This window comes from Montipora foliosa, chromosome 11 (assembly GCF_036669935.1).
Source record: "Montipora foliosa isolate CH-2021 chromosome 11, ASM3666993v2, whole genome shotgun sequence".
NCBI lineage: Eukaryota > Metazoa > Cnidaria > Anthozoa > Scleractinia > Acroporidae > Montipora > Montipora foliosa.
Genome location: NC_090879.1, coordinates 15,964,042 through 15,980,402, shown reverse-complemented (window position 1 = coordinate 15,980,402; position 16,361 = coordinate 15,964,042). Strand labels below are relative to the sequence as shown.

Below are 16,361 nucleotides of genomic sequence, written 5' to 3'. Positions count from 1 at the left end.
GGAACGGAATTCGCGAAATGCTCTTACCATTTGTGAGAATCCTTCCGTTTCCAGGCCCTTTTTCACAAGATCGAGTAAAATATGCGGGATGGAATGTTGTGTAGTAAATGGTGAGCGCCATTCTCATCCGGTTGGTCATTAAATTCGGAAAATCGCTTACCTTTATGCAACGATCATTCCATCCGGATTATTTGGCTAAGTGGTAAGCACCCTAAAAATCAACTAAAATCAGAACAAATCAAGGGAATTGTTGGTTTTTGAGAGGATGGAAACCGGAGTACCCGAGGAAAACCCTTTCGGAACAGAGTAGAGAACCAACAAACTCAACCTACATATGGCGTCGAATCCGGGAATCGATCCCGGGTGGAACGGAAAAGGGAAGGCGAGTGCTCTCCCAACTGTGCCAGTCGTGCCCCTACTTCAGGAATGCCAGGTCGGGTAAAACATAGGCATATGATCAAGATATTCTGGAAGACGTCATCGTTCTCATGAGCTCTAATTTTGCATTCCAACCTGGTGCAACAAAGAAATTTAAACAAATGCGAAAGTGGAAAAAATCCAACTGGAAGGAAATAACCTGTTGGTTCTTTTCAAAACGTAACGCAACTTGCGACCACCGAAGACAAATCAGAACCGAGCTGTTCTAAGCAGAGAAAAATTTCCACCCAACGAAAAAGCTCTCGGTGGAACAGTCCTTTCCACCGGCTTGCACAAACCCGAGTCAAGCCACTACGCGGTCGCAAAAAAATCGCGCCAATTAAAATCGCGTGAGCTCAAGATGGCCGTGATAACAATTTGGTCAAATGGAAAGGAACAATTCAGTACACCACCGATCAAAGTGCATGATCTCCCAACACCTTGAAACGAAGTCCCACACATTCCGTTCGAACGGGACCGATTTCCAATCCGCTTAGGATTAGACTTAAAACCAAGGATTTGATCACAATTAAACCGGGATTTGCGATCATCCTGCCACAAACAGCCCAATCCAATTGATTGTTCATAAAATTCTATATTGATTAATTCAACACGTTGAAACCATAAGTACATATAAAAAGACTAAAGAAGTAAAATACTTAGAGTAATAAAAACACTCCCTAGCATGGTTGTTTTATATTGATTAATTCAACTGATTTCGTGGTACATCGTGCAATAACGATGATTCGCATCCTTATGCAAATGCTACCCGGCTCTAAACACTGGTTGACAACGACCCTCGAAGCACGTTCGCACAAGCGTCTTTTGTCGCAGTAACGTTGGAATAAGGAATATTGCAGTAGACCAGTTGCGACTTCAGCTTGATTTTTTTTTTACTGCATAAGTGCCAACTTGTAGACGCGAAACACCGCGATTCGGTTGCCACTTACAAAAATGACAGCAAAATTGCATCAAGTTTTCGAGCAAGTTCGAAATATCGGGTACTTTTCGCCGATGATTCATTGAAATAGTTCCTGGGGGTGCAGGGGTGGTGCAGTGGTGAGAGCACTCGCCTCTATCTTACCGAGGTGGCCCGGGTTCGATTCTCAGAGTCGGCGTCGCATGTGGGTTAAGTTTGTTGGTTCTCTACTCTGCACCGAGAGGTTTTCTCCGGGTACTCCGGTTTCCCCTCTGCTCAAAAAACCAACATTTGACTTGATTTGCGTAATTCTTAATTTCAGTTTACAGTGTCCCCAATTAGTCCACTAGCGCTTGAACAACTAGACACTTCAATAAAGTTCCTTTCCTTTTCTTTTCATTTCCTGGTACTATTTTTAATTGAAACCTTAACAGCGGTTCAAAGTGCATGCGTAAGCAAGCCTTTCCGGATCCCAATTTAAAGTTAACACAATATTAAACACCTTTCACAAGTTCCTGATATGTTGGATGTAATTCTACAAATGCCGGCTTCAGTGTGCTAACTTGTCCTTCAGTAATATTGCCACCGGCATGAACCCAAGACTGTGCATATTTCTTCAGATAAGCCCTCTCAGCTGTCTCCCTTTCTTTTGAATTTACCTAAAACGATAAAAGCATAAGGTGTTACAAAGGCGACAAGGTATTCAGTAATTTCGGCAAAACCGTATACCAAACGGAATCAAGGAAAAACTCCGCTGACGTAGACTCAAGTAGGCACTTCAAGTTTAATAGGAAACCAAATTTGCTTTTTTCTGTCTGCGTTTTTCTAATTTGGTTTGATAGGCACCTTACGCAAGGAAGACGACGTCGGCTACGAGAGGACCTACTGACGTGTTTTTAGGGGTGCGTTGCTAAGGATGTAATGAGTTTTTCAGGCTTCTTTACGCAATTGCAAAAATTGCGTTCATAACTGCGAGGATCATAGTATCACTTGATTTCATATCCGCAGTTCATATATAATCCATTTCATATATCATTTCATCGTTGAGAGAATGTGGCATTATTTTGGTCAGTTTCCGACTTTTGTAAACCAATGACCCTAAATATGACGTCATCTTGCCACGCCCATGGTCACGTGACCAATTTAAAAAACTCTAAATTTGTCTAAATGCTACATAATTTGGGTATTTAATCAGTGGTTTGATAATTTGTATTCGTTTTCGCATCCAGCCAAGCATGGTTTTCTTTCTATTTTGAAAAATGTTCTTTTAAACCCTTTCACTCCTGTAAGGGCCACTGAGACTTCTAGATTTTAATCTGTCTAACGCCAGACGATTTGACTCGTCAATGGGGAACCCCACAGGAGTGAAAAGGTTAAAGAGATAAACCATACTGAAATACCCATAAAATTTTCAAAAAACATGATTTGAAAAAATCAATGATTAGCTATATTCTGTATTTGGGGGTGAAACGTGCCATATGAAAAAAAAAACATAATTCAATTTAAAGACCGCCGGAAATTCAGCTTTTTCTCAAACCGGAAGTCATTTCCTTTACGCATGGGCAGTTGATCTGAAGCGCGAGGAAGGGCGAGGAAAAACCTTCGATGCAAACAACAGTTCGTGCAGTGATTTTTGCTTGCATTTTTACTTTTGCGTGTCAGCTCACGATATGATGACGTCAGTCACCGGATGTAACATTTCACTTCCTTAGCAACGAGCGAAAAATCCGTCTGTGGGCCATCAACGGACAAAAAACAAAGGCTCTGCACGCCCTGCTTGTGCGTTTTACATTTTGGTACATTTCTTTGCCGTCCTCGACCTGACAACGACGCGAATTGACCAAATTTGTGGTTGTGTAGAGGACGTGAGAACATGACGAAACATTTTAAATTTTCTTCCCAAACAACCACACCGTTCTTGCCAATTTTATTCCTGCGAGGTCGGTACACACTTTCCATTCCCAACGACTTTTTTCGTTGGCGTGGTCGTCCTCCTTGCGTAAGCTCCCTGTTGGTTGAAGTTGACGTAGCGGTCATGTTGTGGACTCTCTAAACAAGACAGAACACTGTTGCATTTGTAAATTTTGCATTTTAACCGCTTAGACAAGTTTTTGAATCACGTCAAAAATTTGCTTACTTCCCCTGACACAAAGTTTGCTTCTGAAACATACCTGGTTGATTTTCAGCAACAACACAGGCATTAGAACACTGAGCAACATAAATAGATGTCTTTTTTTGCTAACAAACCCACACCCTACAACATTCAATTGCCTTTAAAACAAGGAAAGTGTAGCTGTCTCCATTGTCAAGCAAGGAAAAGCACTATTAGACAAAAGGGAAATTGACAAAACAGCATGACAAAGTATAGTATGCATTCTGTTAGGAAAAGATTCAAATACGCAAATCTTATCTTTGTCAGTCTGTTTCTTTTGAGAAGAAATGTCAAAAACGAGAGATTTCACAAAGTGCATGTTATTCCGTTCGCTCACCGAACTTCCATTGAGTGAAGTTAAGGAAGGCAGTCGAGCCAACAGTTCCTGACGACTGGCAAATGAAGTTTCCTCTGGTAAACAAAACAAGAGAAGTTTTCTCGAAGTTAATTCGCATTTATATTTAGCCCCAGTCTTTGTAGAGACCCCGCTCGATTTCTTGCTCGTTCTCGACTACAAAGACGGCTACGAGAACGCCACATAACAATAGGTTTAATTGGCAAAAGCAATAGTTCTGCACGCCCTGCAGGTGCTTGTCCCATTTTGAGACATTTCTTTCTAGTCCTGATGAGACACGTTTGCAAAGGCTGTCAACATAATTTGGACTCGGAGGAAAGAAGGTGAAACCTCTGCACAAGGAATGCTAGATGGAGCGAAAAGGAGAAAGCTCAGAAAATATGACCACCAGAAGAGACGAGGCGACAGCTTAGTTATGGCAACGCCGCGTAGAAGAAGAGGTATGTGCAAAAGGTAGGGCAATCGAAAGGGCCTGTCAAGGGCTCTCACAGGGCTACGACCAACTGAACTGAACTGAACTGGATGCGGGTTAGTTGGAATTTGATGTCTCCAAGGCAACAAAGGCGAAGAAAACAAAGGATAGAGGAGTGTGCAACCTCACCTTGGAAAACAGGGTTCCCGACGAACCGCAGTTCTGTAAGTAAGGGCAGGTGATTTAATTCATTCACACTTTGAACCTAAAATTCAAAGGACAAAGATGACAAGATATGCAAATGAGAGGATAATCAATTTTAAGGACGCAAACAACAATGAAAAGAAAACGTTCTCACCTCATTGATTTTGTTTTTGCTAAGGTAGAGAGATTGTAAAGCCGGAAAGAGAGACTGGCTACCTTGTTCATCTGGAGATAAACAAACACAAAAAGTTGCCTAACAAGTGGTGAAAGGACAATTGAAAAATCAAGAGTCTGCATCTGGTATATTAATGAGGTCTTGGCTTCGAACCCTACTTGGGACCCCGATTTTTCAGGCGCCCTTTTACGCGTTGCCAAGCTACGAACACATTTCGGGCGATGTTCTTTTTCCTTGCAATAGCATTAAATCATCTACCACCAGAAGGGACACGTGCCAAAAAGTAGAACAGATATAGTTTTCCCACAACAACTCCACGATACTCAAAGGAAATCGTGACATTAGTTGGACCTACGACCTTCAGACGCAGATTGTTTTACCACTAAGATAAAGATGCCTCGCAGAAGCTAGGCCATTAAACTAGGTTGACGTGGCGATACGGCTAGGACTAACATTGTCAAAACTCAACATTTCTTTGCAAGGACATTGTTCAAGAGGCAGTGTGGCCCAGTCGTTAGGGCGCTTGCCTTGAGATCGGGAGATCCCGGGTTCAAGATCCGCTCTGACCACTCCTTGAATTTGTTCCTGGTAGTCCCTGGTTCAACTTCCCAGCTAGCTCCAGCTGCACTGGTCTGCCTCCGGCCAGTTTGGATTCTTAACAGTTGTTGTTGTTCTGTTCCATCGTTTCATTGTGTTTCATTGGCCCTGAAAAGCCCTTACGAGGAGCGGTCAATTAAGTATGTATTGTATTCTATTCTATTCTATTTAGCAATGAAAGATCGGTATTTTCTTTCCTTTTAACTAGTGCTGCAGTTTGAAATATTTCTCCATAGAGATCGAGATATCTGGATCTCGAGGCAAGCGCCCTAAACAACTGGGGCGCACTGCTTCCTTTGGGTGCAGGGATAGCGCAGTGTTGAGAGCACTACCAATGTGGCTCGGGTTCGATTTGCAGACTCGGCGTCATATGTTGGTTGAGTTTGTTGGTTCTCTACTCTGCACCGAGAGATTTTCTCCGGGTACTCCAGTTTCCCCTCTCCTCAAAAACCAACATTTCATGTGATTTGCGTTAACTTGTTGATTTCAGTTTACAGTGTCCCCAGTTAGTGCTCCAACTCTAGAAGATTAGACACTGAAATAAAGTTCCTTTCCTTTCCTTTTCCTGTTATCCAAAACAAATAAGTCCTGACAAATGACAATAAACTTACCTTGTACTTTGTTTCCTAATTCAATTTTAGTTATTCCATTGTCATTCAAAATGAGTTGATCGAGTCTGTAACATCAACAAAACTTTCATTTTATCTAAAACGATGAACTGGAACAAGTAAATTCCTTGATAAACACTAAAATTATAATTACATGACCAGTGGAAAGACGCATTTTTACAGTGCTACTATGACCAAAAATAAATTTTTCTTTTTCTTTGGATTTCAAAACTGTGTTAACTAAAAACACTAAGTGACCCAAGTTTTAAGCCTGCATTTCAAAGGAAACCTGTTGATTTTAACTAGAATGTTTCTATTTAATAGTCCGCCATGACTACTTGTAACTTAAAAATCTTGAGAGAGTTGGATCTAGGGGAAAATTACGTCAGACTCACTACTTTAAGGATAAAATGGCCGAATTAAACGCAGCACGGGAGTTGCGGGCTTTCAAACTTTTAAATTCGTGCTTTGCATAGTTACATAATAATCTGCATTTGCACGCTGAAAATTTAAACTGGTGAGTACATGACATTAATTTTCCCTAGACCCAATCCTCTGAGGTTGAACGTGAGCAATGGGAGACAGTGAAATCCAAAACTTAAGGCGCTGTTACATCGTGAAACTTGTCTCGCAATGGTTTTAGCGACACTGCGGTGGGACAAGTTGCACGAACCATTTCATAGTGTAACATACCCAGCAACGGCCAAAATTATCTCACCTTGGCAAGTGGCCTAATTTCAAAACAGCCTCCCACTCTGAAATCTGGTTTCCTTCTAGGTTGAGAAGCCTTAAATTCTGGAGTCGATGCAGTTCAGAAACTTGACCCTTTTTGAGTCTAAAGAGCACAGAAATTTATGATAATATTAATTTATTTGTACAGTAAGTTGCACAGCTCCTAAGTTACACAATATATATACAGTAATTTCCGACCTTATTTGATTTAAATAAATAAAGTTCCTTTCCTTTCTTTCTTTGTTTCTTTCTTTCTTTGGTTCTGTTGCATGAGTGTCACATTAAATTTTGCAAATGCTACAGGTTCATCGCCACAATGGGTAGAAATCCTGCAGTTAACTATACCATTTTATCCATTTAATTAAATCTACAATGCTATCAAGCACTTGAAAGAAGAAATGGGTTGCCACCATACACATAACATCATTGATACTGAAACACAGTTGACACATTATGAAGCTTTCAATGCTGTGCAATTTATAAAAAAAAAACAACTTTTTGTTACCTCAAATTTCTTAGGCAATTATGGCAGACATGAAGCTCTTTGAGCGATGGCATCATGCCAACAATAGTCTCCACCTATTCAAGATGATTAAGAAACAAATCAACTTAAGGAGCACACTTCTATCTATTTTCACTTGGAATGCAACAGGTAGACCACATCGACCACATCTAGTTGCATATCAAGCTAACTAGCCATGTGTGTGCGGTCATCTTAAAAGTTAAGCCCTGTCAGCCCGAGGTACTGCCGAGATGAGTAAATGCTTAAAATTCCCCTTTATATTGATTATTTTCCTATTTTATTCCTGTAGGATAAGTTATCAAATTCATTTCTGTCATTTCAATGGCATTAATAACCAAGTCACCTATACCTCTTCCCAATGAAGTTCCATTCTGTTCAAAAATATGACTTTGACTTGTGAAAAAGAGGGCAGCAGAGTCTCTGGAGCACTAGGCAACTTCAGCATATTCTCCCTACAGAAAAGGCCATGCAATGTGGTTATTTAATAGCCTTAGCAATCTCTAGGTACACACACCGTTTACACTGTAAACATCTTTTCACAGAATTTTAGAGAGACCACAGACCATCATAAAAATATTGTTGTACTTACGACAAATTTAGTTTGTGGAGGTGTTGCATGTCTTTTGTGATTGATGCCACATCTTCCCAAGATGAAAGAAGAGTGTTGGAAAGTTCAAGCTCTGAAATGTCTGAAGATGTTTGTCAAGAAAACCAAATGAAGACGGATTGCAGTAATAATTTTGAACTGCAACATACACAGAATTTACAAAAGTTGCTGGATTTGGATACATGGAGCAAACAAGCTCAAGTTGAGATGTCTATCGGGTCCATTCACTGGCATGCCACTTAAACTAACTTCTTGCAGTTTTTGGTAGTTACTGTGAGAAAAATGGAATCACAACTCAATTACATAGTAAAGGAAACTGTGCAAAGGAAACTGTGCAAAGCCCCATGCACAAGTTAACAAAAAATTAATATCCTAATTACTCTTAAACAGGAAGACGCACTATAAAAGACACAGGTGCCTTTATAGGCACACGTAAATGATTTATTAATAAACAGTGGATGCAACCAAGCTCTGTGATAATTTGTGCAATAAAAAAGCCTCTCATGGCAATGTGTCTGTAATGACCTCACTCTCGGTTATTAAGTAGTTAATAATCCACCCATTAATTTTTGTGTGATGTTACTGGTTACTCTTGACTACAACATGTGGTGTAAAATTACAGAACTACTGTAACATCTTGCAATAACCCCCCATCTGTGTCAACATTTGTCCTCCGATTACAGTACATATTTCCATAGGAAAAAAAAAAACAATTGCCAGCAGAAAACAGACATCACAAGAGTCTGCTACTTTAAATAGGACAAAAACAAACTCTTTTGTAGTGGCCAGTAATAGTGACCTTAAAAAGCAGGTTGCATTCGCCATCAAGACAACACTAGCTTTTTACAAGCAGTTTTTGCACGATACATTCATTTTTCTGCCAATCTCTTGGCCACTGATATTATCAGCCGACGTACCAGCCACCAGAAGGGGTTTATTCACTAAATAACTTCCCAAAAGGGATCCAGTCAATTAATAAGTTATCACTAAATAGCCATGAATGTAGAAACTGATCTTCCCACAAATTAATATTTTTCAAGAGTGGCACTTTACCTCTGCTTTTCCTGGACGGAATCTGCCCCAACCATCTCAACGACCGTCCTTTGTTTTTTTCGACCTACAACAAACATGTTCTCTTGATTGATACCATCACTTCCTTGGCCATAACGCTGCTTAAGAGCTTCAATTATGCCAATTCCAAAATCCACTTTCTTTGGCCTCACAAAGGATCCACTTGTTGGGTGTCTACAACCACACCAACTAAATTAAAGGCTTTATAAATCATATGTCTGAGTAATGGATTTTTCTCTTTTAGGGAGAAACAAAATTTCCAATTCTCTCATAGTTCAATGGAAATTATGGTCACACCAGGATTGCACACAATATTTGAAAAGGTAACTAAAATATACAGTAGGATGGCTAGATTCTAGGATACTCATCCAAGGTTATTTGTATGTGAGTAACGTCGCTTGTCATATGGTTCACTCTTGAAACGATATCGTTACAAGAAAACAAAAGTGGATGAGTATTAATCTGAAATTGCTACAAGTATTATTATTTACAGTACCAGGCAAATAGTCAGACTCTTGGTCTCATTCACTCAGAAGCCCTTCAAGCAGACTACAACACCAGGAATTATATCCCCAACTCTTCACGAACAATGTGTTGGTTCTTCAACGTCCAACGGTGTTAATAGCAAGGGTTGTGAAATGGGGCCTGGGGTTTTTAGTCATTAAGCAAGGGGACTTGAAAGTTAAACCATTTTGTAGATGTTATTACGTAGGCAGCACTTTCTCCTCAGTTTTTAAGACCCTGTGTGTTGGTCTGACCAGGGTTCAAACCCACGCCCTACCACGCAGAAGTCAGATTCTCAACTTTGGCGGTTCTCCCATTCCCTTCAAACAAACTCTCCAAAATTCCAAAATAATCTGCAGTGATTTTTTTTCAAAGAATTATCATCAAAGTTAAGAAAACAACTTAAGGAGATGTGAAAGGGCCTAATACGAGCTTGAATTATGTTTGTAATTAAATTATAAGTATTTAAATTAATGGGAAAACCCATTTAAGCATAGATTTCAGGCCTCTTTGCAGTTGACAACACGTTGTTTCTTTATCATTATCATTCTCTGACGAAATCATTTAGTATGTGCCGTTCAATTACGTAATATTTCCTTTATTTTCTGTCTTCATGGAGATTTTGTTGATGGCGTTATAAAGAAGACCACAAATGCAAGTCCATTTTAATTTTGTATTTTTTAAGTGTCACCAGTGTCACTTTTTTAAATAATTAAGGAGGTATTTCAATGTGAAAGCTTGCAAACGATAAGCAGTTGAGCCACAAAAACAGTCCAACAATCAGAAATCGTCCTAATCACATCGTCTGATGTCACATACTTGCACTCAAAGTACTTGATTCCTTCATGCGTTCCATCATGCTTGCCTCTTGAATTGTCTTCCCATTCAATGCCATACCATTCTCCTAAAAAGAACCACAGTCTTCTACTATTTTGAAACGGCAACGTGAATGTATCAAGACATCCAAGCTCATTTCTAACCTGTCGTGGGTGGAACAAGTCCCACAAATTTTATTTCCCCTCTAAAACCATCGCAGAGAACTCGCTTTCCAACGATTTCGTCCACCATTTTGAAACACTGATAACTGCGAACAGCGTGAACAGCGGCATCAGCTGTTTATTACCTTTAAATAGATGGCGTATTTTCATTGGCCATCTATGAGAGGACACGAGAATAGTAGCCAATGAGAACGATTGTTGCAACATTTTTGGCGCCAATTTGCCGTCAGGAATGTAAGCGTGCAGTTGTCTGTGACACGGGCTTTTGAGAAGGTGTTTGATTGCGAAAATGCCTCGTGGACGTAAGCGAAAGGAGGAAATTCCATCTGAGGCAGTAGGAGACGAAGCGGCAGAGGTGAAAGAAGGAGACACTGTCGAAAAAAGCGCAGCTAAGAAGCGAAAAGATCCCGATAGCAAGTTGACCTTCAAGATTGAGCATTGGTATCAGTATAATCATCTGTTTTGATCGTAATGTGCCTCAGTGCATGGGCAAGCTACAAATCAAAGCGTTTTCAGCTGTCATTTTTCAAATTACGTAATTTTGTCCCAAATGAGTAAGCCCAATGGTTGTGTTGGATACGATTTGGGTTTACGTTCGAAATGCGAGGTTGTCCTATTCGGAGGGCCGGGTCGGTGGGTCGCATACCTCTCTAGTTAATTAGTTGGCTTTTTAATTAATTGATTAATTAATTAATTTTTTTTTTTTTTGTTCACTGACGCAGTTGTTTTATGTGTCTCCACAGTAAATCCTGACAGGTGTATAAACGGAATGCTAATCAGCTCTCCACAGAGCTGATGAAAGCATTCTCTGATGCTAAAGTTCTCATCAATGACACAAAGCCGCGTTCAAAGAGTTTTGAATTGACGCTCATCAAAGAAAACGGAGAAGGTTCGTAGGCTGAAATTTGCTATTTCCTCTTTGCTACGTTTTATCCAAAAGAAACACCTCATGATCATATCTGTCAAGTTATCATTTGATTGCAAAGTGATTTTTAAAAATTAAAATATTTTTTCAATCTTGATATGTGTAGAGTCGTTGGTATGGACTGGAATAAAGAAAGGTCCACCAAGGAAATTGAAGTTTCCAGTAAATGATGAACTTATTGAAGACATAAAGAAAATCATTTAGCATATACCAGCATCTTTGAAAAGGTAATATGATGAAATATTTGGGGGTGGAGAGGGTGTTTCAATAATTTCACCCTGAACCAGATCCCACTGATGATATCTCCAGAAATCCCCCTAATTAGTTGCATGCGGCTTTTCATAAGTGTCGCAAAGTGTCTCCTTACTCTTCTCTCCAACTTCAACATCACTTGTGTCTGGATCGGAATACAGACAAATTCACGCCGCAAAGTGTCCCCAAATGCTTCTCCTCAAGTGACGATAAACAGCTGCATCTACGCTAAGCTAAAAATAACAACAACCTTTACCCTTACATTATTGTTGGAAATACGTAGCAAATGTGTAGACTTAAAGGAATCCTTCGTGTTGGATGTCAAAATTGGGTGTGCAAATAATTAGGTGAATTTCTGGACAAAAGTGGGGAAAGGGTGAACCCATTGACCCCTGAGAGTGACTGGGCTTCTGATAGGTCAGCATAAAAAATTAAGATTATGCGGAAATTTGTGGTTACATTATGGGTAAACATACGTTGATTATGCGGAAATTACAACGGATTATGCAGAAATGGAAACGATTTACAAATCTAATAATTAGGCCTGTCCAATGTATTTACATGCTTATGGGAAATTAGGACTCGAAATTGCGATCAATATAGTCACATATGGGACTGAATTATTTCCCTTTGTGAGTAAAATATATGGAGGAGTCACCAATTTGCGACCAGCTTTCACCGTTTAAATAAAAGGGTTAGCAGTTGGCAGTTTGCCTCAACTTTTGCTAAAATAAATAAAGCAATAAAAAATTATTTTGTTTCTCATCATGAATTTTGTTTTAATTTGGAGATATGGACCAAAATTGAAACATGGTCGGACCGCAATCCATTCCCTCGATCATTGACCATTTTCAGCGGTTTTTTGCACACATGTATTGCGGGCTCCTATTTTCCTTATGACTTCAAATGATACAATTTAATTTGCGACTATAACTTGCAACTAAATCTTCAAATATCTTGTCGCAAAATTGCGACCTGATTTTTTTTTTAAATTTCGACCCCAGGGAATTTGTAATTTATAACACAGGTTCTAGTGTCCAGGCTCATTGCTCATTGTGTGGAAACTTACGACCTTTCATCTTGGGAACGAAACGAAATGGTTCAAAACAGTTAGTCTCTTCGGTTTTTATGTTTGCTCTGGCCTGATTCTTAACCCCCATTTGACAAGTAAAATTGCCTTGCATTAGACAGACTAAAATCTGTTAAGGTTCACTCCTAGGGGTGAAGGGCTTAAGCCTGGGACAGCAAAAAAGATGATATAGATGCTTTTGTCAACACAAATCTCCATTGCTGTCCAATTCCTTTTTTAAATGTTAACTCAACCCCCTTCAGCTTGCCAAGACCAATAATATTATGTTACCATCATTTTCATTGGTTTATATACTGCCTTTGAAAAGAGGCAGCAAATGGAAAAAACTAAATAATTATGTGGAAGGAAAATGGAAGAATTTCTTAAGGACAGTGCCTATTACTGGTAATTCAAAGGTATTTATGTGGTGCCTACAATTGCGTATACATTTACTGAGTTTTTGGGAAAAGCAGATCTTAACAAGTGTTATTGAAATCCAAAAAGAAAATTGGGTTGGGAGTGGGGGGAGGGGGGGGGGTAACCATGCATTATTTTTCAAAGATAATTAATCAACAATATTTGTTTAAAAATGTGTGGTTACACCCAATTTTCTTTTTGGGTACCAAGAGCACTTGCTAAGTTCTACACTGTACTTTCTGAGCATAGTTTTAAACCATGCAAAAATATCCCTGTATTGATAAGCACCACCCATAGGGAACCCGAGTATCTCAAGATGCGCAGAATGTATACGCAATTGCAGGCACCATCCTAATTTTAATCACTCACTGAAAAACTGTCCCTTTAAGGTAGGTTTACTGTTACAGGTAAATGTTATTTGTAGTAGTCCAGTAGGTATCATGCCTAGATATAACATCAATTTTATATTAATATTTATGTTGTAATATTTTTTCCTTTTTTTATCCTTTGCAGGTTTCTTCGATTGTTTGTCATTTAAAGCTTTCAGGATATGACCACTTCTTTCTGTGAATTTGACATTGGAACCAAATTTATGACAGTGCATAGCAAAATTGAGCATCTTGCTCTTGCCTTGTACTCGAAATTATGAAAATGTTGGCACAATGCATGTTGCAGTAGAACTAGTGGTTAAATCTTTAACCTATTTTTTTCCCCCATGATTTTACTGTGTCAGTTTTGTTGGTGATGCTTTTTTTTCTTTCTTCAGGTTATCATGTGCTTTGTATGTAAAAAAAATTGTTTTCTAATAATAATTGGAGATTTGTGTTTGGGGTTTTGCCTTAAGCTCAGAGAGCTTTTTTATTTCAAAACGTTATGATTTCCATAGTGATTATCATCTTGCAGCTTGCTTTTATGTTCATAGTTATGTACAATTATAAAATAATTAGGATAGTGTGCACACTTTCATTGGTCAATAGCTGTGTATAACACGGCTATGACATCACACAAATTTTGATTGGTTATGTGTTGTCAGACCCGCGTTTTGATTGGCTGGTAGGAAATGTGAGCGTGTATCAAGAAAATCTGTTTCAATCAAAAAGTTAAAAAAAACTAGCATTTTCCTGCGTCTCGGATTTGCATAGCTGTTTCGAATTCTCCCAACTTCCCTCGTGTTTAAATGAAGCTATGTAAACACACAAAAATTCCTCTCACACACTAACATTGTTTTCGTTATAAAAAGTGACCCTCATCCTCAGCAGCCGTTTCAAAATCTAAAGACTCATATTAAGCACTTGAAAAACTGGCTTTTTGAGTGTATGTAACATCACAATCATAAATTTAGTGTAAAAAGACCATCTATCAAAGAGAAAAACCACTCTAACTATCCAAAAGACACCAAGTGTAAAAAATTGTATTTCTTTACCCAGACGGAAAGAGTAACGAGTGTATTTGCCCAGGGGATTAACCCTGAGATAATGCTGAAATTTTACTGCCCGATCAGTAACTGAATACCGCCGACCAGTTGGTTTCGTTCAAGAGTTTGTAAAACATCGACCTGCTGAGCGGGAGGTCGAGAGATCAAAAACTCCGGCCAGACCCAGAGCACAAACAATGTCACAAAGTGCCCTCCAAATGCTGTTCCTTAAGTAGAGCGGTTTCGAAATGAGTTTCGTAAAGCTAAAACCAAATTAATTACTTTGGCCAATCAAAAAGGACGGAGACAATCCAGTAAACCAATCAAAACTCGAAGTAATTACACTTAGCCGACACAAAGCGCGGGGAAATGTGCACGCGCGAGCCACGATTGGTTTTGGTTTCACTTCTGATTGGTTGAAAAAGTGGCGCGAGATTTTTTAACCAATCACTGAGGGAAGTAATGCAAAACCAAAGTAATTTGCTAATTACTTTTGACACTCAATTGAAAACCGCTCAAAGAATAAACAGCTGCATTTACCCAAAGCCAAAAGTAACGCTAACCTTTACCCTTACGAAATAGGTAGCAAAGGCTTAGTAGACGTAGAAGAGAAAATGCTGCCTTTGTAATGACATCGGCAAATGGTTAGACTTTCTAGTCTTCTCGGATGAGGATGATAAACCGTAGGCTCCGTCTGACAACCCTTCAATGTTCATAATCCTGCGGAACGTAAAATAACCCACATGCTATTCGCAAAGAGTAGGGCATGGAGTTCCCGGTGTTGTGGTCTTTCTTCTGTGGTGTGTCATGGTTTGGAGGGTAAATGCTCGGAGATATTTAGCCACACCACGCGGCTATTCTAAAATTCGCCGGAGGGTAAAGAAAGATATGATGATGATAGACGGCGTGACTCAATAAGTACGTCAGTAAATGGTTTGGCTGTAGCGGGGACTGAGATATACGAGAGCTTTCTTCCTATTTATTGGATTATATCGTACGACAGCATTGGTCAAATCTACTAAAGCTCTATTGATAACTGCGAAAGTACACGTGCATGTCTGACTGTGATGATGGTGGAGTCGGCCGATGTTGGGCTGTGGCATGTCGCGCTTGTCGCCTCGCCTCCAGTTACGCTGTCCTGCTATTCTTGAAGTGTTTGAAGCCTTCATGACAGATTCTGTGCCAATGGGACCGGTTCTTGGCCTCTGATCCCCAAACGTGGCACTCGAGGCTATAGCCGAGTGTGTCACTGATATTCTTACCACATTTTGACGTCTTCTGTGATCTATTAGGCCTGGTTTTCACTAGCGACACAAGCACAAGCAGCACACGCAGGCGCATTTACTTGTTGTTAATTAGTGTCTATTGTTCGAACAAAAGTCTCTAATGAACAACAAGTTACCGAGTTGCGTATGCTTCTTGTGCTTATGCTTGCGTCTATAGTGAAAACCAGGCTTAACTGAACAAACGCACGGCAACATGGAGTCTATTTGTGTTATATAATACAGCGGTTTTCAAATGAGTGCCGTAAAACCAAAACCAAAGTAATTGCTTTGGTCAATCAAAAAGGACGGAGACTATCCAGTAAACCAATCAAAACTCGAAGTAATTACACGTAGCCGGCACAAAAGGCGGGAAAATGTGTACGCGCGAGCCACGATTGGTTTTAGTTTCACTTCCGATTGGTTGAAAAAGCGACGCGAGAACTTTGAACCAATCACTGAGTGAAGTAGATGCAAAACCAAAGCAATTCGCTAATTCCTTTCGACACAATTGAAAACCGCTCTAAAGAATTAGTCTTTATTCGCATAAAAGCTGACGGTGACGTCAATCGTACGTCTGTCCTCTAATAGATCATAGGCAAAAACCAATCAAAATGCGAGAATAACTTGGGGTACTATATAAATGTCATTTACAGCTTGCACTGAACTCCGATCCACCGTAAACCTCTGGATTATTTGTTCCTGTTCTAGACCATTGAGCTAACGCGTCAAATTGTTAATTTACCTC

The 16,361-nt window shown here is 39.6% G+C and overlaps 1 protein-coding gene and 1 pseudogene across 2 annotated transcripts in view; one reads left to right on the top strand and one right to left on the bottom strand.

The window, feature by feature from the left end:
• Positions 1-10,352, bottom strand: part of LOC137975932 (tubulin-specific chaperone E-like) — a 14,512-nt gene extending 4,160 nt beyond the window's left edge. The window contains exons 1-13 of one of the 2 annotated variants that reach the window (XM_068823141.1): positions 10,257-10,352; positions 10,096-10,180; positions 8,755-8,946; positions 7,884-7,972; positions 7,684-7,783; positions 7,444-7,546; positions 7,077-7,150; positions 6,558-6,674; positions 5,843-5,907; positions 4,614-4,684; positions 4,445-4,520; positions 3,826-3,899; positions 1,839-1,995 (exon numbers count right to left, since the gene is read on the bottom strand). In XM_068823141.1, coding sequence (XP_068679242.1) covers positions 1,839-1,995; positions 3,826-3,899; positions 4,445-4,520; positions 4,614-4,684; positions 5,843-5,907; positions 6,558-6,674; positions 7,077-7,150; positions 7,444-7,546; positions 7,684-7,783; positions 7,884-7,972; positions 8,755-8,946; positions 10,096-10,180; positions 10,257-10,344 — 1,291 coding nt within the window. In that variant the 5' untranslated portion in view covers positions 10,345-10,352. The remainder of the gene's footprint in view (positions 1-1,838; positions 1,996-3,825; positions 3,900-4,444; positions 4,521-4,613; positions 4,685-5,842; positions 5,908-6,557; positions 6,675-7,076; positions 7,151-7,443; positions 7,547-7,683; positions 7,784-7,883; positions 7,973-8,754; positions 8,947-10,095; positions 10,181-10,256) is intronic. The other variant, XM_068823142.1, reaches the window with a different exon arrangement.
• Positions 10,353-10,496: 144 nt separating this feature from the next.
• On the top strand, positions 10,497-13,766 carry LOC137975161 (selenoprotein H-like; annotated as a pseudogene).
• Positions 13,767-16,361: the final 2,595 nt, after the last annotated feature.